Source organism: Pezoporus wallicus, unplaced genomic scaffold (assembly GCF_028554395.1).
Source record: "Pezoporus wallicus isolate ANWC-B61680 ecotype Strahan unplaced genomic scaffold, APGP_CSIRO_Pwel_v1 contig_2384, whole genome shotgun sequence".
Classification (NCBI taxonomy): domain Eukaryota; kingdom Metazoa; phylum Chordata; class Aves; order Psittaciformes; family Psittacidae; genus Pezoporus; species Pezoporus wallicus.
In genome coordinates this window covers 6,957,486-6,979,205 of record NW_026640488.1, presented here as the reverse complement: position 1 = coordinate 6,979,205, position 21,720 = coordinate 6,957,486, and the positions used below count along the sequence as shown (strand labels likewise).

The 21,720-nt window shown below is 37.6% G+C and overlaps 1 protein-coding gene across 1 annotated transcript in view; it reads right to left on the bottom strand.

Annotated features, from left to right (window-relative positions):
- Positions 1 to 19,805, bottom strand: part of PALLD (palladin, cytoskeletal associated protein) — a 195,336-nt gene extending 175,531 nt beyond the window's left edge. The window contains exons 1-2 of the mRNA XM_057419221.1: positions 19,648 to 19,805; positions 15,624 to 16,673 (exon numbers count right to left, since the gene is read on the bottom strand). Of these exons, the coding sequence (XP_057275204.1) occupies positions 15,624 to 16,672 (1,049 nt within the window). The 5' untranslated portion in view covers position 16,673; positions 19,648 to 19,805. The remainder of the gene's footprint in view (positions 1 to 15,623; positions 16,674 to 19,647) is intronic.
- Positions 19,806 to 21,720: the final 1,915 nt, after the last annotated feature.

The following is a 21,720-nucleotide window of genomic DNA, read 5'->3' as shown; positions in this document are numbered from 1 at the left end:
TTTTGCTGAGGAACTGGGTTGCACTTTGCTATTTCATTTTCAGGAGGAAACTGTGTGAATTTTGCACTTGGCACCCTTTGAAAAGTTTACACGAAGACAGCTTGTTTTCCTGCACGAAAATGTGTGCTTCAACTCCTAAGGTTTTAGGGTGGATTTTTTTCCCCTACCTTTTAAAAACAAAGCTGTCATAACACATAAAACCACACCTGACCAAAGAGACCCACCTTCTCCGTCACAATCAGCTATATGGAAAGCATATACCAAGGATAACAGATTTTGACAGCATCTGATGCTGTACCTGGCCCCTAATTATCAGTGTATTATTATTTTATACATTTTACTAACATGTCACAGGGGAAAAAAATGGGAGATTGAAAGGATGCTACCTTGTGGCCAAAGTGTTGGCCACACTTCTATCAAGCTTGTTATCAACTTGTAAATATCAAGATTAGTTTATAGGAGTAGAAGACCCTCAGTTCATGTTAACTCAGTTAAATATACACCTCAGCTACTTACAGGGTAAATACTTAAATGGTCTTCCTATAAGCAATGATTTACTATTACACAGGGCCATGTGCTATCTTAGTGACCACATTTTCTGTGATATTAAAAGCATTCATAGTTAGCTATGGGTACCTGCCAGTTGTACCATAAATGACAGATGGATTCTATTTACCTAATCTTTTTCCCTTGGCTACCTGAAAAGCAAACCCTTATCAAGTAAGGCAAGAAAAACACAATCTATATCATACAAGCTGTTTATAAAGTAATGAAATGCTTACAAATGGCACTGCATAAGTGCAAGTCTTCCTTATTTTTATAACAGTAGTGCATGCATGTACTCAAGTATACATTATTAATAAGGTGGAACAATTAATCATTTGAAGCAGCACGTTAGTGTTAAGACTAAAAGAAACATTTCTGCCATGAATCTGTTATGAAGACAAGTCCTTTAGAGGCCTTCTAGTCCTCTACTTGCTTTGACCTGCAGGCAGCTGAAAACCCCCAGTGTTTTAGGGGAGATTCTACCTCCTAATTACCTCCACCCTCAAAGCATTTTAACTTACTACCCTTTTCCACAGGAGGTCTGACCTATTTGACTTCACACTACTCCTAATCTTGAGTTGTGTACTTATCTACACTGAATAGTATCACACTAACTGTAGCATATGACTTCAGGAAAGTAAGTTTATGTTCTATTATAAGCACTTTGACACGCAGTACTGCAGCACATCAGATAAAATATTTCTATACAGGCACTCACCCCTTCTGCAACTTAAAGGTATCTTTGTATATACAGGTAAAATTATCAAGTTGAATTACCCCTCATAATTTATTTCATAAAATAGTATATCTTCTCTACCCAGACCACCTAGGTGTATATTTAAGAAGTCTGCTCTTTTTCTGATTTACAGAAACATGTCATATGGATATCGATTCGAGTTTTCAATGCTTAAGCAAGTCCCTTACTATTTCAGTTGTTTGCAATTTGTCACTATTCCTCTTGATCAATTCTCTTGTGAGTCAGCTCACACAAAGCAACTGACAGTAGCACAAGGCAGCAATAAAGTCCACTTCTTGCAAGTGGAAGCTTTCTACAGCCAAAAGCTAAACCACACTTAAGTGTCTAAGTGGACAAAACTTCCATGAAGGTTTATTCTGTGCAAAGCTAAACTTTGAAATTGTGTTCATTTTGCTACCTTAAACTAAATGCTCTGTCCTCACTACAGAGCTGTAGATTATTTTTCAATATCCAAAAGTGTAAAAAAAAATTAAAAATCTTTTAATATTCAGTTCTTTCCTAAAGCATGTGGAATGTGAGAATTCGTGACAACATAGAGTGTTTTGTGAATAAATAACATGGTGAAAAAACATTATAATGTCTCAGATATAAACAAAATGATTTATTTTGCATATAGTGATCTGCAAAGGTTTTGTAAAGTTCTGCCTAAAGCAGGAACAACAGGCAGCTTTCATCATTGAACATCATCATCACCTTGAACGTCTCTCCCACACACTCTAAAAACCTACACAGGATTTCATTCTTTTCTTCCTTTCTACCAGCTTCCCTACTAAAGTGATAGGTTTCACTGAAAGGAAGATTTTTCTGAGGGTTTGCAGAAATAACAGGTCTATTTGCTGCTGTTCTTGCACTACACACCTCAAAATGTGATCACAATTGTGCAAAATATATTAAGTTAAGGAAATAACTTTCTGCTCTCTTTACATCTCTGTGCTCAGGGAAGGAAATACAGACATCAAGGAAGGACTTGCTCTCTTAACTTCCTGTGTGACAGCTAGCAGGGGGGCAAGGGAATTTCTTTTACTCCTTCCTTTACTTTTGCATGGGCTCAAAGCACAAGCCCATGGCCTGTTAAAGGATCCACATTTACAGTCCACTTAAAGCCCTGTCAAAATGTAGCACTTGTTAAAAAGAAAGCACTTTCCAGATGGGTTCTAAAACTAATAAAATATGCTCAATGTTCACTGCTGTCTAGCAATGTTTCTGTGTTTGGTCTATTATAAGCTTTTAGGCCATAGCCTTCTCTACCTCCCTGAAAGCCCTGCAGCTCTAATTGCCCTAAGTCTAACATTTTCAGCCATCAGCTACGAATGTTTGCAGATAATTCTTTTTGGTTGAATTCCATCATCCAGTCTCTAAAGTGAGCTTTCACATTATCAAGAATGCATTTACAGAGTGTATTTCAAACATAACAAAGTTTTTTTTTCTTAAGAAAGAAGTTTTCAAGCATCATTTCAAAGTGGTAATTGTATTTACTTCATTTATATTTATAAAGCCACATATTGTACCCTACAAAGGTATGTCCTGTTTAAATAATAGTTATTAAACTTCTATAATTACCCTTAAGAAACTTAAACAATCCAAGATGTGGTATTGCCTTTAGGCAAATGAGCAAACATGTCAAGCATAATATTTTAAATAGGATTTGGAATAGCACTGCATACCTGTTGAACACTGATAAGTAATGATGCCAGAATTACTGACTCCAAACACTTCTCTCTATGGAAAGCCTCACTAATCTGTTTCTCTTCGTATTTCAATATGAATAAAATAGTCCACTCCCAAAACACATGGGTTCAGGCCCACCTCTGTTCTACTTAGCCTCTAGATTTAGTTCTAATTTTCAGAGATTGGTACTTTCAATTAGTCCATGACAAGCAGATTGCTAAGGTATTTCCTCATTGTCAGACTTCTTGGCTGTTGATGCTTATACTGGAAAGGCCCAGAGACGATATATAAGATATATATAAATAAATGTTGAAATATGAAATAAAAGAAGCCTCTTGGAATACTGCCTCTGGCCCGGTTTCAGTACCACTTTTGTGGGAAATCTGTATTTTAAAACTACTTCAATTAAGCTTAGCTTTTAAACTAAAAAAGTTGAACACAAACAAAGCTAGTTCAGTGAAAGAGCTTTCTGAAGACATGCGGTGCCTTGTTATTTTAGAGTTCATCCAAGTCTCATTCAATTCCTATGTAAATAAAAGGCAAAAGTTCTTTTATATTTTTCATTTTGCAGACAGCAGCACCATTTGTCTTATTTTTGCAGAGTAATTTTTATTAATTTACTTTGAAGCTTTTCACATTAACCGTCAAGTGTAGAATCAGTTTAAATTGTATTTTGATAACATTTTCATTTAGTCTTTGAGTCTTTTTATAAATACTAGTAAATACGTTATTTATTCATGGAGCACTAGCAAAGAACTTCAGATCTGTATTCTTTTACTAAAAGGCAGACAAAGCAGAACAAAAAAATAAAGAAGTGAACTGAGATGCCTTAAACTTCAGGTAATATAATCGGAAATACACCAGAGTCACTGGCATTCACAGATAGAGAAAAATAAAAGTAACTGAGCTGGAATTCTCTTTCTAATTCCAATTTGAAAAAGAACTCTCCCATTGTTTTTACAATTGCCTTTTATCATGCCCATCTTCCTGCACCAAACAGGTTGCATTTATTCTTCCTATTTTCAGGAAGGAAAACCAAACAAAGTATGCAATTTTCTAAAACAAAAGCTACAGAAGATATTTCAGCATTCATGAAAAAAAAATACTAAAATTACAGCTCTGAAGAAAAAGTCTGGTAATGCCCAGAGCCTGTATAACAAAGATGAGGAAACACATATATCATGTAGTCAAAACTATTCTACAGAGCCCAGAAATAAACAAAATGTTAAGAATAACCCCAGTGTTCAGGATCCTCCTTGGGGCTTTTAAAGAAAACAAGCAAGCAAACAGACCGTGTTTCCCCCTGGCACCCTCACCCCAACCACACATTCTTTATTTCAGATCTTTGAATATTCATTTTGTAACATCAATGGATTTCTTAGCCTAAGTTCTCTTGCAACCTGTTTATTTCATAAGACTTTCATAAATTATCCTGTTACCACTATCTGGACTTTGTAAAGATCATTTCACCTAGGAAAGAGCCTGACTGTCCAGATACCTGTTTTAAATACCATACTCTATGCTTTTAAACAATAAAGCAAGACAAAACCAAAACACATCCAAATAGAACATTTGGTCATCCTATACTACAAGAGTACCCTAAACGCTGTTTTCTTTAGTGGGATGACAAATATTAAATAATCCATTCTTGAACATCACTGTGGTTCTAAGGTAAAAAGACCACTACTTAGGAGGTGAGAAAACTGATGCACTCACACTAGCATTTCTCAAGATATGCCACACTGTTTTTGAAGGCAGATTAGTACATGATCTAAATAGGCCTTGTCTTCACTGTATGTTTTGTTCCAGATGCAGAAAATCTTGATATGTGGACTTTCACTCCACAAAGTGAATGGAGAATGGAAAAGAAAATATTTGAAAGATGCATGTCATCTACCTAAAACCTGCAGGCCGCAAATTACTCAACGCAACACCATAAAGAAGCTCAACTAGTTTATTAATACAGGGAAAATATAAAGATAACAGTAGCAGGCCAGCCTACGTCGGAAGAAGTGGCCAGCTATATCTAGAAAAATCTCTCTAGAAAAATCTCTTTTCCTGGGATTTCTAAAGTGTTAGGCTCACCTAACACAGCGCCTGACAATGGACAAGCCTGACCTGAAATTAGTGAAAACAAACAAAAAAAAAGACACAAGAATGGCATAGCATGGTACAGTAAACCAACAGTATAAAAGGAAACAAATGAAAAGGGAAGAAGAGTAGCAAGGGAAGAAGAGGAGAAGGGAAGAAAGGAAGAGAAGGGAAGAGTAACAAGGTCAAGAGTGCAATAGCTATTACGTTGACTTGTAAATGAAAAGAAAAGCAAAAGTATGGAAGATACTGTTGATTTAAGGAGGAGTAAGAAAAATACTCTTGTGACAAGAATAATGGGGATGTTGACAGATATTATCCAGATACTATACCTTACTTTGAATGCAAATAAAACATTAAATGACAACACGTTATTGCTGAGCAGGTTTCTGAAATGAATGTACTACAAGATTAAAATGGCTAACAGATTTCTATTTACACTCAGCAATATTATATATGCTGTTTTTTACTTTCAGATGATCTGCAATGCTCCATACACAGAGGATTACATTTTTGACCCAAGGAACTCCTTAGGTACACGAATCTTCCTCCATTCTTAACAATTACTCTGTCTTTGCATAAGACTAGTAAGAAGACAGATTAGCAGGATTCTACTCTGAAATGATAACTAGAAGACTATTGTAGACTCCTGCATAAAAGTATGCTTATCAGGCAAAACAGTTTCATAAAGAAAACCAGTCAGAAATCGGGGAGAATATAAAAAAACCTTTCTATTTGGGAGCAATTTAAAAAGCTAACTCCATAAACTACTGCCGTTAGGAAATATATAGAAAATTTTGGAAACACTTCTTGTTTTACAAAACGTTGTGTAATAAAAGAACCACTGTTCCTTGCCACAGTGTTCTAAACATTAATAAACAATCATAACACTGTGAAATAATGGAATAGAAACTATTGTACAAATTAGGGAATTGTTTAGATCAATTCTTACTGTAAAATATTACATTTGGTAATAAACTGAAATAAACCTGCCGCTAATATACACAATAAATAGAAAATACAGTAGACCAACAGACCACAGTTAATGTGATAGAACTGCTGTGCTTACAGGTTGTTAACATACTTTGCATATGAGTTTATTGGAGTTAAAATGAAAAATGTCACTTCATCCTAAATCTGTCAATACCTGAATAAAAGCTATTAGAGACCCACTAAAGCAACCAGGACTCTGATAAAGCTGTAAGATTGCTAAAACACCTGGAGAAACACGTAAGTAGATGAATGTGTTAAAAGAAAAAAAAGGGGGGGGAGAGGAGAGGCACTTGGCTATAGTTACAGTATTAGTTATGAAGTTTGACAAGTTTAAATGACAATTTTCAGTAAGAAAAATTAAGAAAAACAAACCCATAAATAAACCATTTGTATAGTCAATACTACCTCTGGAACAAAGTAATACTGCAGTTTCTTCAACAGTATTGTTACCTTTTTCTACCCTTTCTCGGAAAGTAGTAAGCTTCATTTTAAAAACACAGTCACGGGAGACGTGAAAGTCACATTACACCTCAATAAAATATCTTATATTTACTGTATAACAGATGTGGCTGTTAATGATTTTCAAGTCACAAGAGCCTTCTCCTGCCACACAGATCACATACTAATCCTTTTAATCTTTTATAAAGTACTTCTGCAGTCACTGTAGTTACCATGATACTTATAAAGCCTAAGAAAGTCTGTTGTCAGAACACATTAGGCATCCTATTGTTCAGAAGCAAGTTTAGCTCTTGGGCTTTTTTTTCCATCTTAGTATGGCAAATGCTTTAAACAAATAAATCATAAAATACCTTCACTAAAGTTTCCATTTTTAATAACCTAAGTATGCATTTAAACTCATGAAAATGCAGGACATGAACCACCTGGTTTTAAACTATAACCTAAATAGTTAAGATTTTACAAATGGAGAAGTAACAGTTCTGAAGATGACTTATTAAAGAGCTAATACAAAAAAAGTGAGGAACACACCTAAAAACCCCAGATTGTTTCACACTAAGAATACTCAGGTTTGTCAAATATGTTCCATTAGCATATATACATAAATAGCTACTCATACTTGATAAAAAAATAACTGGCATTAAAGCCTTGCATTACAGAACTAGTAGAACACCCATACTTCCCACCAAGGCACTAGTGTTTCATTATAATTAAATTTACACAATAAGAAACATGAAGAAACAAAAACAAATGCTACCTCTAAACCACAGGTTTCTCATCTGAAATCAAGCACTTAGTAAAGAAGCAGAAATTACATCTGTGACACCCTTTACATTTGCAAAACTTAAGAACCTACTAACTGCTGCTTAGTTCACTCACTATTAGTTTATACACCTGGATTTCCACTCAGCTGTGTAGATTTATGTTAAGCATTACTTAATCTGACAGCCAATGTTCTTTGCAGCTGTGCTTGATAGGAAGACTATGGTGGAAGCATAATTTATTGCATGTTTTTGGGCTTTGAAGCTTTTAAAGGCTACAAAATTGGGTCAATTTTGTGAAGTTGTAGAAATCAAGGCAGTTGGGGTTTTATTACAAATTCAAGCATTGTACTTAGTATTTGTTTCTATATTTCTAAGAGCAGTTCTATATTACATGTAAGTAATGTTTCTAGGTGGTGCTTTGGGGTACCTGTTGCAGAGAAATTCAAACAACACTTAAGAAAAGGGTTATAACGAGAGCAAACAAATTCCTTAAGGCAAAGAAACCCTGTTCTTATTCTGTAGTATGTGGAAAGTGCTTTGCCTTTTTTTTTTTTTTTTGTCAATTTGTTACAGAAGAAAGAGACTACTTTGCAGAAAACACTTCAATACCTGTTGTGCTACAGAATCTGGGTGAACATGCGTGAATACTTTTATCACAGCTCACAGCTCAGGGTAGGTCTTGGAAAATACTACAATTACAGCTGACAGCTCAGGGCAGACCTCAGAAGTAATTAAATATTCAAATTGTGAGGCAAATGCTGAAGAGCTCTAGGTCACTCACAGCTGGGATTTGCTTAAGCTCAGTGTTGAGTATTTTAAGTACTGCACTGCTGATGCACTTTGAGGAGAGCTACTGATCAAGACAATAGTTTTGAGAGCAATATAGAAAATTTGTTTCAGCTTATATTTTATATGCTTCAGACCTTCTTTAGAAAACAGGTATCCTAGAACTTCTCAAACTACCTAATACTTTGCTAAGTCTTAAGCTGGCATCTGGGTTGTTTAGTCTGACCAGTGACTAAACCTTCATTGTTATGTATGTGATTTTTTGCTAGTAGTGATACTGGGAAATAAAGGGTTAACACTGTGCCTGCTTGCTTAAGCAGTTGCTGTGCTTGGTGAAGCAGAACCGTAGGAGTCAAAGTAGCTAGAACAGTGAAGCAGAATTGTAAGAGTTACAGCTGCTAGGCAGAATTATAGTAGATAAGATTCATAACTTAACATTTAAGACATTCTTGTTTAAATAGTATCTTTAGCAAAGAAAAGGAACAAAAGATAGCCAGAGTAACAAAATTTGCAAACTTGACAAGTTTCTGCTTTAAGATACGCAAAACCGGCTTGTACCAAACCTGAGGTTTGGATAGGAGCTGAAACCCTATTGAGTCTGTGTGAAAACAAGAGATTACTCGCAGTGATGAAGAGGAACTACAGGCCTTCATCCTCACGACCCCCTAACGACCACCACCAGGAGGCACTGCGCAGGCGCACCAATGGGACGAATGTCAGAAAACTAATTATAATACTAGACAGGAATAGGTTTTGCGTTTGTATTAGGCGTGAAGCAATCTCATGTTTAGGTAATCATTATATGTAATATAAACAAACTGAGTGGCAAAGGCAAGGTGAGCATGCTTTTGGAGGAGCAATCCCCATGCGCCTCAGCGCTGAATAAAAGCATACCTACTTTACAACTCTAACAAGTTGTGGAGTCTATCCGCGTATCAGTAGAACTAGTAAGTTAGGCATTGAATTTTGATGACATATAGTGATTCTTGAAATGTAACTGTTTTCTTTTGGGATTCAATCCTAAGATTGTAGTTACAAGTTCTTCTGTCATAGTTTAGTTATTTTCCTCCTGCAGAACAAAGCTACTTTATTCAAGTTTTGTCACTCAAACCAGAATACCAGTTTTATTTTCTATATGATGCAGCTATGAACATCCAAGGAACTTAAGAGGCCTTCCCTGTCACATAGCCTTCAAATAAACACCTTGTCCTTACCCTACATCTGATGATTTCTTTGTTTATAATAAGATTCTGAAACCTTGTTATCCTTAGCCTTACAAGAAGGGCAACAGGTTAAGGCTGGCTTCTAGCCTGACTTTGGATTTGTTGAGGACTTTGAAAAGTTTAGGTCCAAAAAAGCAATGAAAAGGGAAAAAAGCCAGTTATAAAGATTATTGGGATCCATAATAAAATGTGATGAATACAAAACCACCAAGCTAAAAGGTCAGAAATACCCAAGTAGTTTCTCTGGAAGACCTTTTGCTCTGCTGTAGATCTCTAAATTTCAGCTGTGCTCATTACTAGGCCGGACAACTTCTTGAGTGCTGGGAAAAATAACAATCTATTCAGTGCTTTTCTTGTCACCATTAAACTATTGTTATTTCATCATGACTTTAAGAACTACAGCTTCTGCTTTATTCCCAGCTGAGACAAAAAATAAAAATCACAATCATTCTCTACTTTTATCACACTTAACATACAGAGTTCCAAAAACATTATTTGCAGCGGCTATGTTATTGGAACTGGCTTTTCTGGGAAAAATCAGAACAACTGAAGCCTGAATTTATTGCTTAGTGTAATAAACACAGAGTTTATTGCTGTGTGTGAATGTAGAGACTGTGGTAATCCTGGCTCATGACCCTCTCTGCATCTCCTGTTCAGCAAGCTTTGCACATGCCAAGTGGCTTCTCTTACTCCTCATAGACTAGGTAACTGTTCTGCTTGTTCTATAGCCCTTCTTTTGGCAGCAACATTTATACCCATTTCATAGAATCATAGAATCATAGAATAATTAGGGTTAGAAAGGACCTTAAGATCATCCAGTTCCAACCCCCCTGCCATGGGCAAGGACACCTCACGCTAAACCAAGGCTTCATCCAACCTGGACTTGAATACCATCAGGGACGGAGCATTCACAACTTCCTTGGGCAACCCATTCCAGTGTCTCACCACCCTCACAGTAAAGAACTTCCTCCTTATATCCAGTCCAAACTTTCCCTGTTTAAGTTTTAACCCATTACCCCTTGTCCTGTCACTACAGTCCCTAATGAAGAGTCCCTTCCCAGCATCCTTATAGGCACTCTTCAGATACCGGAAGGCTGCTATGAGGTCTCCACGCAGCCTTCTCTTCTCCAGGCTGAACAGCCCCAACTTTCTCAGCCTGTCTTCATATGGGAGGTGCTCCAGTCCCCTGATCATCCTTGTGGCCCTCCTCTGGACTTGTTCCAACAGTTCCATGTCCTTTTTATGTTGAGGACACCAGAACTGCACACAATGCTTCAGGTGAGGTCTCACGAGAGCAGAGTAGAGGGGCAGGATCACCTCCTTCGACCTGCTGGTCACGCTCCTTTTGTTGCAGCCCAGGATATGGTTGGCTTTCTGGGCTGCGAGCACATACTGCCAGCTCATGTTCAGTTTCTCATCGACCAACATCCCCAAGTCCTTCTCCACAGGGCTTCTCTGAATCTCTTCTCTGTCCTACCTGTAGCTGTGCCTGGGATTGCTCTGACCCAGGTGCAGGACCTTGCACTTGTCATGGTTAAACTTCATAAGGCTGGCATCAGCTCAGCTCACAAGCATCACATCCCTCTGGATGGCATCCCCTCCCTCCAGCATACCAACCAAACCACACAGCTTGGTGTCAACAGCAAACTTGCTGAGGGCGCGCTCAATCCCACTGTCCATGTCACCAACAAGGATGACATATGTATTCAGCAGTTTTCACAAAATGTTTAATATATTTTACATCTTTTTCTTCTGACCACTTTCTTCAAAACCAGTATTTTTTGATATTTAAATCTTTTCAGTTCATATGCTAATCTCCATCGATTTTTCCAGAGATATTACAAATCCGAAATTCTGTCTAATGAAGCAGTTGTCGAAGTACTGTGCTCTAGAAAACTAGATTTTTTTATTACCAAAATACAAGAGAATGGTCAATGGTATTGTATCATTGGTGTTTTGCCTTTTTTTTTTTTCCCCTATCCATACAAATTTACAGAAACGTTCCTGAAAGTGGAACAAACAGCAAACATTCTTCACTAGCTCTGAAACACCTCATCAGTTTTAAATAGGCTTGTCTTTCCTACTGCAGCATATTGGCTATTTACTGGATACTCAGGATATACCACAAAAATCCCTTTCAGCTCCAGAAAGAGGAGTAATGATATTCCCAGGTGATAACAGCTAACTGTTTTAAAGTTTCTAGGAATGTTATTATAATTTAGAATCCAGTAATCCCCTACTAATTTTTCTGCACGCTTTCCTAACTTCTAAAGGAAGGAACCCCCTTCTTTCCCCAGGATTCGAGACAGGACTTTGGCGTCTTACCCAAACAGCAGCCAAGTATTTGCCATGTCCTTACACGCTTATCCCAGTCACTTAACCGCCTTCGTTCTATGGGCCCCGCAACAACGCAATAGGTGAAGTGCTCTATACTTCCCCCTTGCGCAGCTCCGCGCCCAGAAGATATCCAGCCTGCGAGAACCCTGCCCGTGCTGTGTGCGAGTGACCTCTTCAGACAAGTCAGCGTCATTACAGAAAGGTCACGGCGCAGAATTGTATTGACAAAATGAGTAGTTTTTGAGCTACAACTGTGCCTCTCTTTGATATCCATAATGAAATGGAGACTAAAGTGGAAATGTATTTTTAGGAAACGTCAGAAAAGTGATTTTTACCAGTAACTAACTTTAAGTATATTCACAAATCTCCTGCTGCCAGATAATTATTAATAATTACTAACTAAAACCAATTCAAAGGTGGACCATAAAAGTACATTAAATCATTTTTACTCCCCAGAATACCTTTTGTAACTCAGTAGGTCTGAAATATATGTTAAAAGCATAATAGCCTGATGGTAGTTGTGCTGGGTTTGTGTAGTAAGGTTTTGGACAGGCTACAGGCACGGCTTCTGTGAGAAGCTATTTAGAAGCTTCACCATGTCCAATAGAGCCAAGATGAACCAGCCGATGGCCAAGGCTGAGCCCATCAACAATGGTGGCAGTGCCTCTGGGATAACAGTTTTAAGAAGGGGGAAAAGTTACTGGGCATGAGCAATTGCAGCAGGAGAGAGGAGTGAGAATATGTGAGAGAAACACCTGCTGACACCAAGGTCCATGAAGGAGGGGGAGAAGGAAGGAGGCACTCCATGCATCAGCACAGCAGTTCACCTGCAGCCTGTGGTGAAGACTATGGTGAGGAAGGCTGTCCCTCTGCAGCTCAAGGAGGTCCACGGTGGAACTGATATCCACCTGCAGCCCCTGGAGGATCCTAGGCCAGAGTAGGGAAATGTGTCCCAAAGGAGGCTGTAAGCCTGAGGGAAGCCCGTGCTGGAGCAGGGTCCTGACATGACAGTGACCCCATGGGGGACCCACACTGGAACTCTCTGTTCCTGAAGGACTGCACCCCATGGAAGGGACCCATGCTGGAGCAGTTCAAGTAGCCCATGGGAAGGACCCACGTTGAGGAAGTTCATGAAGGACTGTATCCTGTGGGATGAACCCAGGAGCAGGGGAAGAGCATGAGTTCTCCCCTTGAGGAGGAATGAGTGACAGAGACAACGTGATGAACTGCCCACAACCCACATTCCCCATCCCCCTGTACCACTGTGTGGGGAGGAGGCTGAGAATTCGAAGTTAAGCCTGGGAAGAAGGGAGGAGTGAGGGGAAGGTGTTTTTAAGATTTGGCTTTTATTTCTTATTACCCTACTCTGATTTGACTGGTAATGAATTAAACTAATTTCCCCAAGTTGAGTCTGTTTTGTCTGTGATGGCAAATACTAAGTGATCTCCCCATCCTTATGTCAACTCACAAGCCTTTCACTGTCCAGCTGAGGGGGAGTGACAGACCAGCTTTGGTGGCATCTGGAGTCCAGTCAGGATCAACCATAGTGGTTAAAAACATTAAAGCCAGCAGAAACAGTGTTTCATTGTAGTAAAAGGGTATTGTCTCAGACTGACTCTCAGTACCTAAATGGGCTTATTAATGACTTGATAAGTAGTATGCTGGAAAAAAAAAATCTTCCTCTCCCACTTTCTTAGCAAGAAATTTTCTTACTAAGTTTGAGGTTCAAGCTACGGAAGTGTTTTCAAAATTCACACAGTAGAAAAACTAAGCTCCTTTGAGGTAATAGGTATCATGTTGAATTCTCACTTGTAAGAAAGACAAGTAAGTTCAGGGTTTTTTTTCTTGTAGTTGCATTAGCTGTAGATATGAATTGCAGAGCAACTCTTTCTTCCTGTGCCATCTTCTGGCATAGAGATGAGGCATGTGCTTTTGTCTAGTGACTGCAGATGGAGTTTCGGGTGACTTGGTCAGGTTAAATATCTAACCTACAGATGGGTAAAATTAAGTGACAAGGTCTTTACTATTGATTAGCAGGTTGGTTCTAGGTTTTTTTCCTCCAAGGGTCCTCTGTCAGCTGCTATTACTCTGTTTCACAACTCAAAATTACCAGTACCAGTATATTAGTTGTCATATTACCTAACCCAACAACAACAAAAGAATTACTAGAAGTTAACAGCTTGTCTTGCCCTAGTGTCCACATCAGGCAGGCTGCAATATCTTATTGAGAGGGAAAGAAGAATCTAAGAGAAGAAACACAAGAAGGAGGATTCCCTGCCTGTCATAACTCTGTGACTTCTTCTTCTGTGACTTTCCCTTTCCTGTTTCATGAAAGTCTGAAGAAGAACTGGAAGTCTTTTGCACCCGTAACTGTGATTTTTGTCCTTTTTTCCAAGCAGATATTAAAACAAAGAAAAACAAAAAAAAAAATAAACAAACCCCCAACCAAACTACTATTAATGACATGACTTGGCTGTCATATTGCTTGATGGGCATTACAAATTTAAGCATTACAATTCTATTTTTGGGGTAAGCTTCCTGGCCTTCTGGCAATGCTCATAATATAAGTCCTCTCTTTAGCATAGATTTACAGCTTGTCCTAGTTTGTAAGATCAGCTGGCTTCCATTGTAGCACAATCTAAACTTGAGTACATAACCAACGTAGTCAGTGTGTTAAGGGACAACTTCTTCCACTTTATATATAAAAAAAACTGAACACGCTTGATGTCTCTATAAATGATTGTTTGACCCCATAAAAATTTCAGTTTCTCAATATTCAGCTTGTCTGGGATACATTTTACTGGACACTCAGATAAGGATAAAGGCAATATTGTTGTCTTCAACAGCCACCAACAAGACCCTCTGGAGCTACTTCCTACAATGTAATTTTTCACTGTAATGATTTTTCAATGTAAATTTTCATGCATATATAAGCACATACAGCCATAACCTGACTTTTCAAAGCTGTAGTTTTTCAATCTTGTTGACTTCATAGCAGGAGATAAGAAGAAATCTAAGGCACAACAGATGTTACAGGAAAGTGATTTATATGTTCCTTTAAGGAAATGTGAACTTTTAAAGAATTATGTTGTCTTCAGACGTAACTAAACTTATAGGAAGTTCTCAGAGTGGAACTATGAATTCCCTCCCGTCCAAATAGGACTTTTTGGACAAAATTTTCCTTTGAGAATATCAGATATGCTTAGTTGACTTTAAACCAAAATAGGTTGTGAGGAAATATATAAGCTAGAGGTACAGTCTACCTCTGTGTGTGATAAGCAAGTCTATCAGCACTGTCTCAGACCTGTGAAGTGGCAAAACAGTGTGCAGTGCTGGATGACTTTAATTTCTATTGGTTTTAGAAGGAAAGGAAAACAGTGGAAAGAATTATGAATTAGTAATAATAAAAAACCCAAAACACCTAAACCAAACTTATGCAGCAGTTACTTTCATGTTTTGTCATCGAACAAAAGCAAATACAAATAAACATCTCTGTAAATATTTGAAAGAAATTTTGATATGGGTTCTTAATGTCTTCTAGAAATGTCTTACACAAGAGGATATTTGGCTAGGCTTAGAAAAAATCAGGTTATCTCATAGTATAGACTCCAAATCCCATTGGTATGGTGCTTGGAGACACTCTAATTGACAGAAAACCAGTATCAATTGCCTGATATATGCTCTTCAGGGGCAAATTGCGAGCCTTTTACCTAGATTAATGAGGTTACCAGTCACAAAAAATCTTGTCAGAGCAAATTCCACTCCTAATTTTGCAATATGGCTCTTGAATCAAGGACTTCATTTCCAAGCACAAAACAATGAGACACTTGAGAGAACTAAAGAGATCAGAATCCCCATGCACTAACACTGCATGATCCGCTGTTCTTACATGACTACCTTTAAGCAAGTCCCCTATGATACCGGTCCTTAGTTTATGTTCTACAATCAGAAGATGATGATATCCGGTGACTTAGTTAAAAAGCATAAAAGGCATGCACATACCTGACATCAGGGACTGGATTGCCAGCAACTCTGCACTCCAGCAATACTTTGTTTCCTTCAGCAATTTCCTGGCTCCGGAGCTTCTGAGTGAATTGAGGTGGTGAAAATTGATTCTCTGCAGTGTTGATGAAGGGGTAGCAAAGGACTGTTTCACTCTGAGTGATGCTCTCCCTTTCAGAAAAGTGTTCTCCATTGAGATGAACTTCAGGTAATTTTGCCTCAGGCTCAGCCTCTTGATATGTCTTGTCAAACTCCTGGTTTATGGAGGTACTTTCAGCTAGTTGCCTCTTTTTAGGAGACAGGTATCCACTATCTGGAGAAGAAGAGTCCCCATCAGGACTTCGGCCTCTTGTCTCTGATGCTTGTCTAAATATAGGTGACAGTTCCTCTATAAATGTGGCAGCTTTGTCACACAGCTTGCTCCTGAAAGGAACTTCTCTCTGGGCTGATGAGTCAGACTTAGGGCTTGTCTTAGGTACACCTGGACCATTATCCTTTTTTGAATGTTTCAGGCTTTTAATGAAGCTGGGACTAGCATTTAGCAAAGGTGAGGTGCTTGCTTGCTTCCTGGAAACTGTGATAAAACTACCTGCTGTTTGAGGTGTGCTGGGTTGCTCTTTCTGATTGCTTGGGAGAATATGACTTGCAGCACATGAATTCAGACTGCCTGCTTGAGGCCTCTGTAAAGCATCTTGCTCATGCAGTTTGGTAGCTCTGAAAGAAGCAGTTTCTGAAGTGCTAGAAAGAGAGGTGTTGAAATAATGATTAAAGTCTGGTGCTGCATTCTGATCCTCCTTCATGGAATTGGCAATAGCTTCCTGAGCTATGTCAAGGCTCTTATACATCTCTTCCTGGGTAAGGAAGGCAGAAAGTTCATTTGAAAAGTCCCCATTCTGTATGTCTGACAGGGAATCAGAGAAAAAGTCATGGTAAGATGAAGCTTCTGACATATTTTCAGGAAATCCCTTGTTGATGCCTCTCTCTGCACAGTAAGCCTCCTTCAGCATTAAAGAAAGAGGTAATGCCTGCCCACAGCTTCTGTCTTGCATGCTGGAAGACACAAATGCAACTCCTTAATGAAAAAACTTCTCAGTGAAAAACCTCGGTTATATCCTCGTTCCCATAAGCTAGACACAAAACTGGGAGAAGAGCAGAACACAACAGTGCATGAAATAGTTATTGTAAACCTTGGTTTCTATTAGAATGGGCCAGGGCTGCAAATTGTCTAGGTGGAAATGCGAGCGCTCAAGATCATATTTCTCATGCTTCTTCCTTCAGAACTATGAAGCCATCCTTCATATATTGCTGAGCACAAACTCAGTTCCACTGGAGCAATTTGAGTGATCTGTTATTTCACATCTGATGTATTATTTCACATCAATGCTATTACACTTAATTTTTTTCTGGTTTTAGGCTGATGATGATCTGGGGAATATAATTACTTTTCTCTTTGCTATAACACTGCCTTCCAGGTGCTAAACCAGCAAATTCTGAGAGGGAAAAATATTGTAGTAGTTGAAAGCATTATGAGAATCTACACACAGATGTTTGGATTAAAAACTCCAAGTTATCATTTCTGTTTAATGTTGGCAAGTGTTTAATATTATTTTACTTCTTGTGCTATTGTTTTTAAATTGTTACCTTTCAATACAATTTAGTAGCATTTTCCTTAACACTGGTAAGTGGAATCTCAAACTATCACATGCTAAAAATAAACCACTAAAGAAATAGATTTCACAACCTATGTACCACCCTGCACCATATAAGGGTATAATATATATTCTGTACCAGTTTCACAAAGTACAGAAGCAACTACACATCTCCAGTTTTTCCACATGATTTCAGAATGAAGACGCATGTTCTCTGTCTCTGTAAAGGCAGAAAAAGCAGGAAACATGACATCAGGGAAACCAGTCTTTTCCCAAGGGAAGGATCTGCCTGAAACTCTCTCTTTTAAATTTATTTGTCCTGCTGGTCACTAGATTGTAGGTGATCTATCTTAAAACTAATTGCTGCTTCTTGCAAAGGATTTAATTAAGTTGAACATCAGTGGTTTTAATTAACCCTGAAAATTTTCCTTTTTATCATAGTTTCTATGAGATTCATTTGATTAATCTGTACAAGATTTTAAAAAATACTATGTATTCTCTCAACGGTCCAAAGTATTTCCTCACTGATCGATAAGCGGCTTGACAGTTATGAGATGTACTTGGATGTATTTTACATCAGCTCATGCAAGCTCCAATTACCTTTAGTCACTTCACCGGGGCTTACCCAGCATGTAGTCTTTAACTGACTGATAGATTCTTGGAATTCTTGGCCTGGCATATGCATCTCCTGATGTGCCTGCTTCTCTTGCCAACAGATTACAACTCAATACATAAAAGAGAAGTATGAGGAAAATAAAACATTTTAGGATTTTATGTGTTTTTATAGAATACCACGATAGGTTTATTCTTTGCTGGGATTACATCTATCTTTCGTTTGTGTTTACAGGGCAACAAATTTAGCTGCCATGACAATCTCTTTCAACAAAATCTGAAAACGTATATACAGTATAACTGACTACCACATAGCAGCTTTAAAGAATGAATCTGAGAAGCCAAGCAAACAGTTGGTCTAGAGGCTCAGCTGTTAAAGCATAGACTGGATGAATGCCAGGAAACAAAGGGTTAAACCTGGAGGGTTGCTGTCTTCTTCACCTTAAGTTATTTTTCAGCACTGTATTCAAATGAACAAAGGGGCTAGTTTACTGTTTAGGTAACTCATAAATATCTGTGTTCAAATGACATCTTTATTTAAATCTGATTTATACTGGTTCCTAGCTTGATCACATCTCAAAGGGATATATTACATATTCACATAAACTTCTCTGACTTTCAACACCAAGTTGCTCTGGTGTTTCAATGGTTTACAGTTGAGGGCAATCTTACCAATTGCTAGTCACCCAACATCATGATTAAAATGAATGTAATATGAATTAGCATACCTCCCCCTTATACTCAGCTTTATCATTAGAAAAATATAATGGCTATATATAATTATTAAAGCCCAGTGTCTAAATTTAAGTAAATCAATCTGTAGCTGTGTGTTTAGATAATGACTAATTTAAAAATGTTCTGATTACTGGCAATTTCTAATGCTGATAAGTCTTCTTAGTGAGAAAGGTCTGGTGCCTAAATAAGGATTTATATGTCTAGCTTTAGACAGCTGAATGGAAGCTTCCAGTTATAAGACTTTTTTTCAGCCACACTGTAATACATAAAGCAACTATTCTTTTAGAGCAACTTGTAACCACAGCAAACTGGAGATGAAGTATCGCTAACCCTATCAAGTAGCATATAAGATCATAATTAGAAATTTCAAGTGCTATTTCCAGCTTCTCCAAGCTAGACTACAAAGTATTTATAACAGTTTTCATCATCATTACTCATTAGGTAACCTAGAAAGGAATATACTATAGCATTTAAAGACACAAACATAAAATACAATGTTGCATGCAGATCAGTGTTTAGCTACACTTCCAGCATTATTATGTATAAACCGTTCTGGAGGTCCTATTTGTTATATGTTTAAAAATTACTCACAAGTAAACACAGATTTTAGTATTATGCTATTTAAGTATTTGTTCAGAAAATAATATAGATGCTCTATGGAAGAACATGGTAAATAGTAAATTCAAAATGTACTGGATTATAATAATCTCAGAAAACATTTGAATAATTAACCAAATTAAGGTATTCAAGAGATAAATAATGAAATATGGAAAACCACAGAAAATCAAAGGACTCATTACAAGAGAAGTATACACATCCTGAATTTGTGAAACCTGTCCAATGAAAATTATTACTTAAAAAAAATATGACCTAAGGCCAATCTGATCAAAGAAATAATATGAAGGAAGATACATTTATCTAGCGAGATCTTTTAAAACAAACACATATTTTTCCTCTGACTTTTGAAATCCTGCAAAATTACTCCCCAAAGTACAGTAATTAAATTTAGCAGAAAATACAAGACAGACCTTATAATGAACAGACCAATACGCAGAGTCTCAAGTATAATTAATAGCAGGTAAAGATGGCTTTTTTTCTTTCTGTATCTAAGTTGGCTTGAAGTTGCTCCAGCTATTCACTAAAGATTGCTTGGTCCTCTGTAAGCATCAAGAAGACTGTGGCCTGTGTGTTACATCTGTCCTCTGTGACTATGTAATTCTTACCCCACTCATCTATATTTGGTAACTGAACTCATGTTTCAGCAGACTGACACTATCTGGAATTCCAGTAGAAGCAATGTTAGGCCTGTAAGAGGCACACAGTTCTGCTGCACTTACTACTCAGAAATTCAGAGAACTTAACCATTTAAATAAACATTTTTTGTTGTATTTAACACAGTATAAACAGGCTGGTTTAAAAATATTAATCTGCGATTTTAGGGTGTGATTTTTGATCACTATTAAAGGGCCCGCCTCCACAGGTAATAGAAAACACAGTGTGTAAAACTTAATTTTAAACAATAATTTCTTTTCTATGGGATTCTGTATTAACAGTTTTTTATTTTTTAACAAAATTAGCTAATTTTATGACTATAAATAATTGGATTTTCTATTAAAAAGCATTTAAAATTAACAGCTTCCTTGTGCACCTTAAAATCTTCCAGGAAAAGAAAAAAAAATTCCCACAGGGTCATAGAATCATTTAGGCTGGAAAAGACCCTTAACATTTTTAGAGTTATCAGCCAAAATGGTCCATCTTTTTTGTAGTAATAAATAATTATTAACCTGTAACCACACACTACACTGTATAATTTACCTACTGAATTTTCACATCTCAAATGAAGTAATCCTACAATCAGAAAAGAATTCTCCATCTATCTCCCTCAGAAATGACACACAAAATCCCTGGAAAACATGCATGCTTTAAGAAGACCCCACAGTTATGACACATGGATTAATACTGAAAAAATTAAGATGTGTTTCTAGTTTCTATGGCCTTGTAGAGTGTAATGAGTAACACAGTCAACTCTCCCTTACTGTCTTTGTAAGGAAGTACTTTCACCTCATTAAGAACTCCTGTGAGAGTTTTGTCGAAGGGAAGACTTTCAGTCCAAGAGCACAGTTGTACCTTTTCAGGCGCATCATTTCCTCTCATACCCCATGAAAAGAAGAAGCAAACATGAAGACTGCTGGTATAATCTACAGACTCTTTCACGTAATTTCCAGAAATAAAAGCAACATGTGGGTGGGATTGTTTTTGCTAGACTGCAGCCTACTGGGAGTCAAAGTCCCTAGAAGAAGAGATAGGAGAAACTGTAGCTCCAAAGAGATGTTACAGATCTCTGTCCCGTCTGTCAGCATCCATTGTATCTGCTCTCTGGTTTGAATTAATTTTGTGGGCTGGCACTTGTTCTTAGTGCAAGGTCTTCCACATATTGCCTTGCATTCTTTACTGAAGTTTATTCCTTGGCAACAATAGACTGGCAGTGGGCCCACCCTTGTGATGGAAGTGCACAAGAGACTCATAGCTCCTTATCAGTTCCAGACCAATTTAGGCATTACCAAGTAATAGTATCATACATTTTATTTCCGGAGTTAATATAGTTAACATATTTATTATGTATGTTAATATATAACATATTATATATGTTATTATAGTTAATATATTTTTCTTTACATCTTCATACAGCCAATCACTGTCCCCTAATCAGAGCTTCAATAGATTCACTGTTGGATTAGAAATACTTACTGCACAATGTATATAAACCTCATTCTCCTGACATGGGATCCTTACCATGTGGTAATGAAATTGGTAAAAAGGTTTTTATTTCAGGTTATTTTACAGTGATTTCGGTGTAAAAGTGTGTCAGATAAAAACAGAATTGTCATTCTAAAAATTCCAGACTAACAGCTGTATACAAAAAAGGAGTTGGTCATCTAAGAGTTAACCACTGTATGCCTAATTTTTAAGCAGAGACCCCACACAGTGGGATCCAGGCCCTGTGTCAGGCACCCAGCCTCTCCACTAAACGCGTAAGAGTCAGCTACCTTGGAATGGGAGCCAAAAATAGCCTGCATATAAACAGCAACAAACTGCCTTGG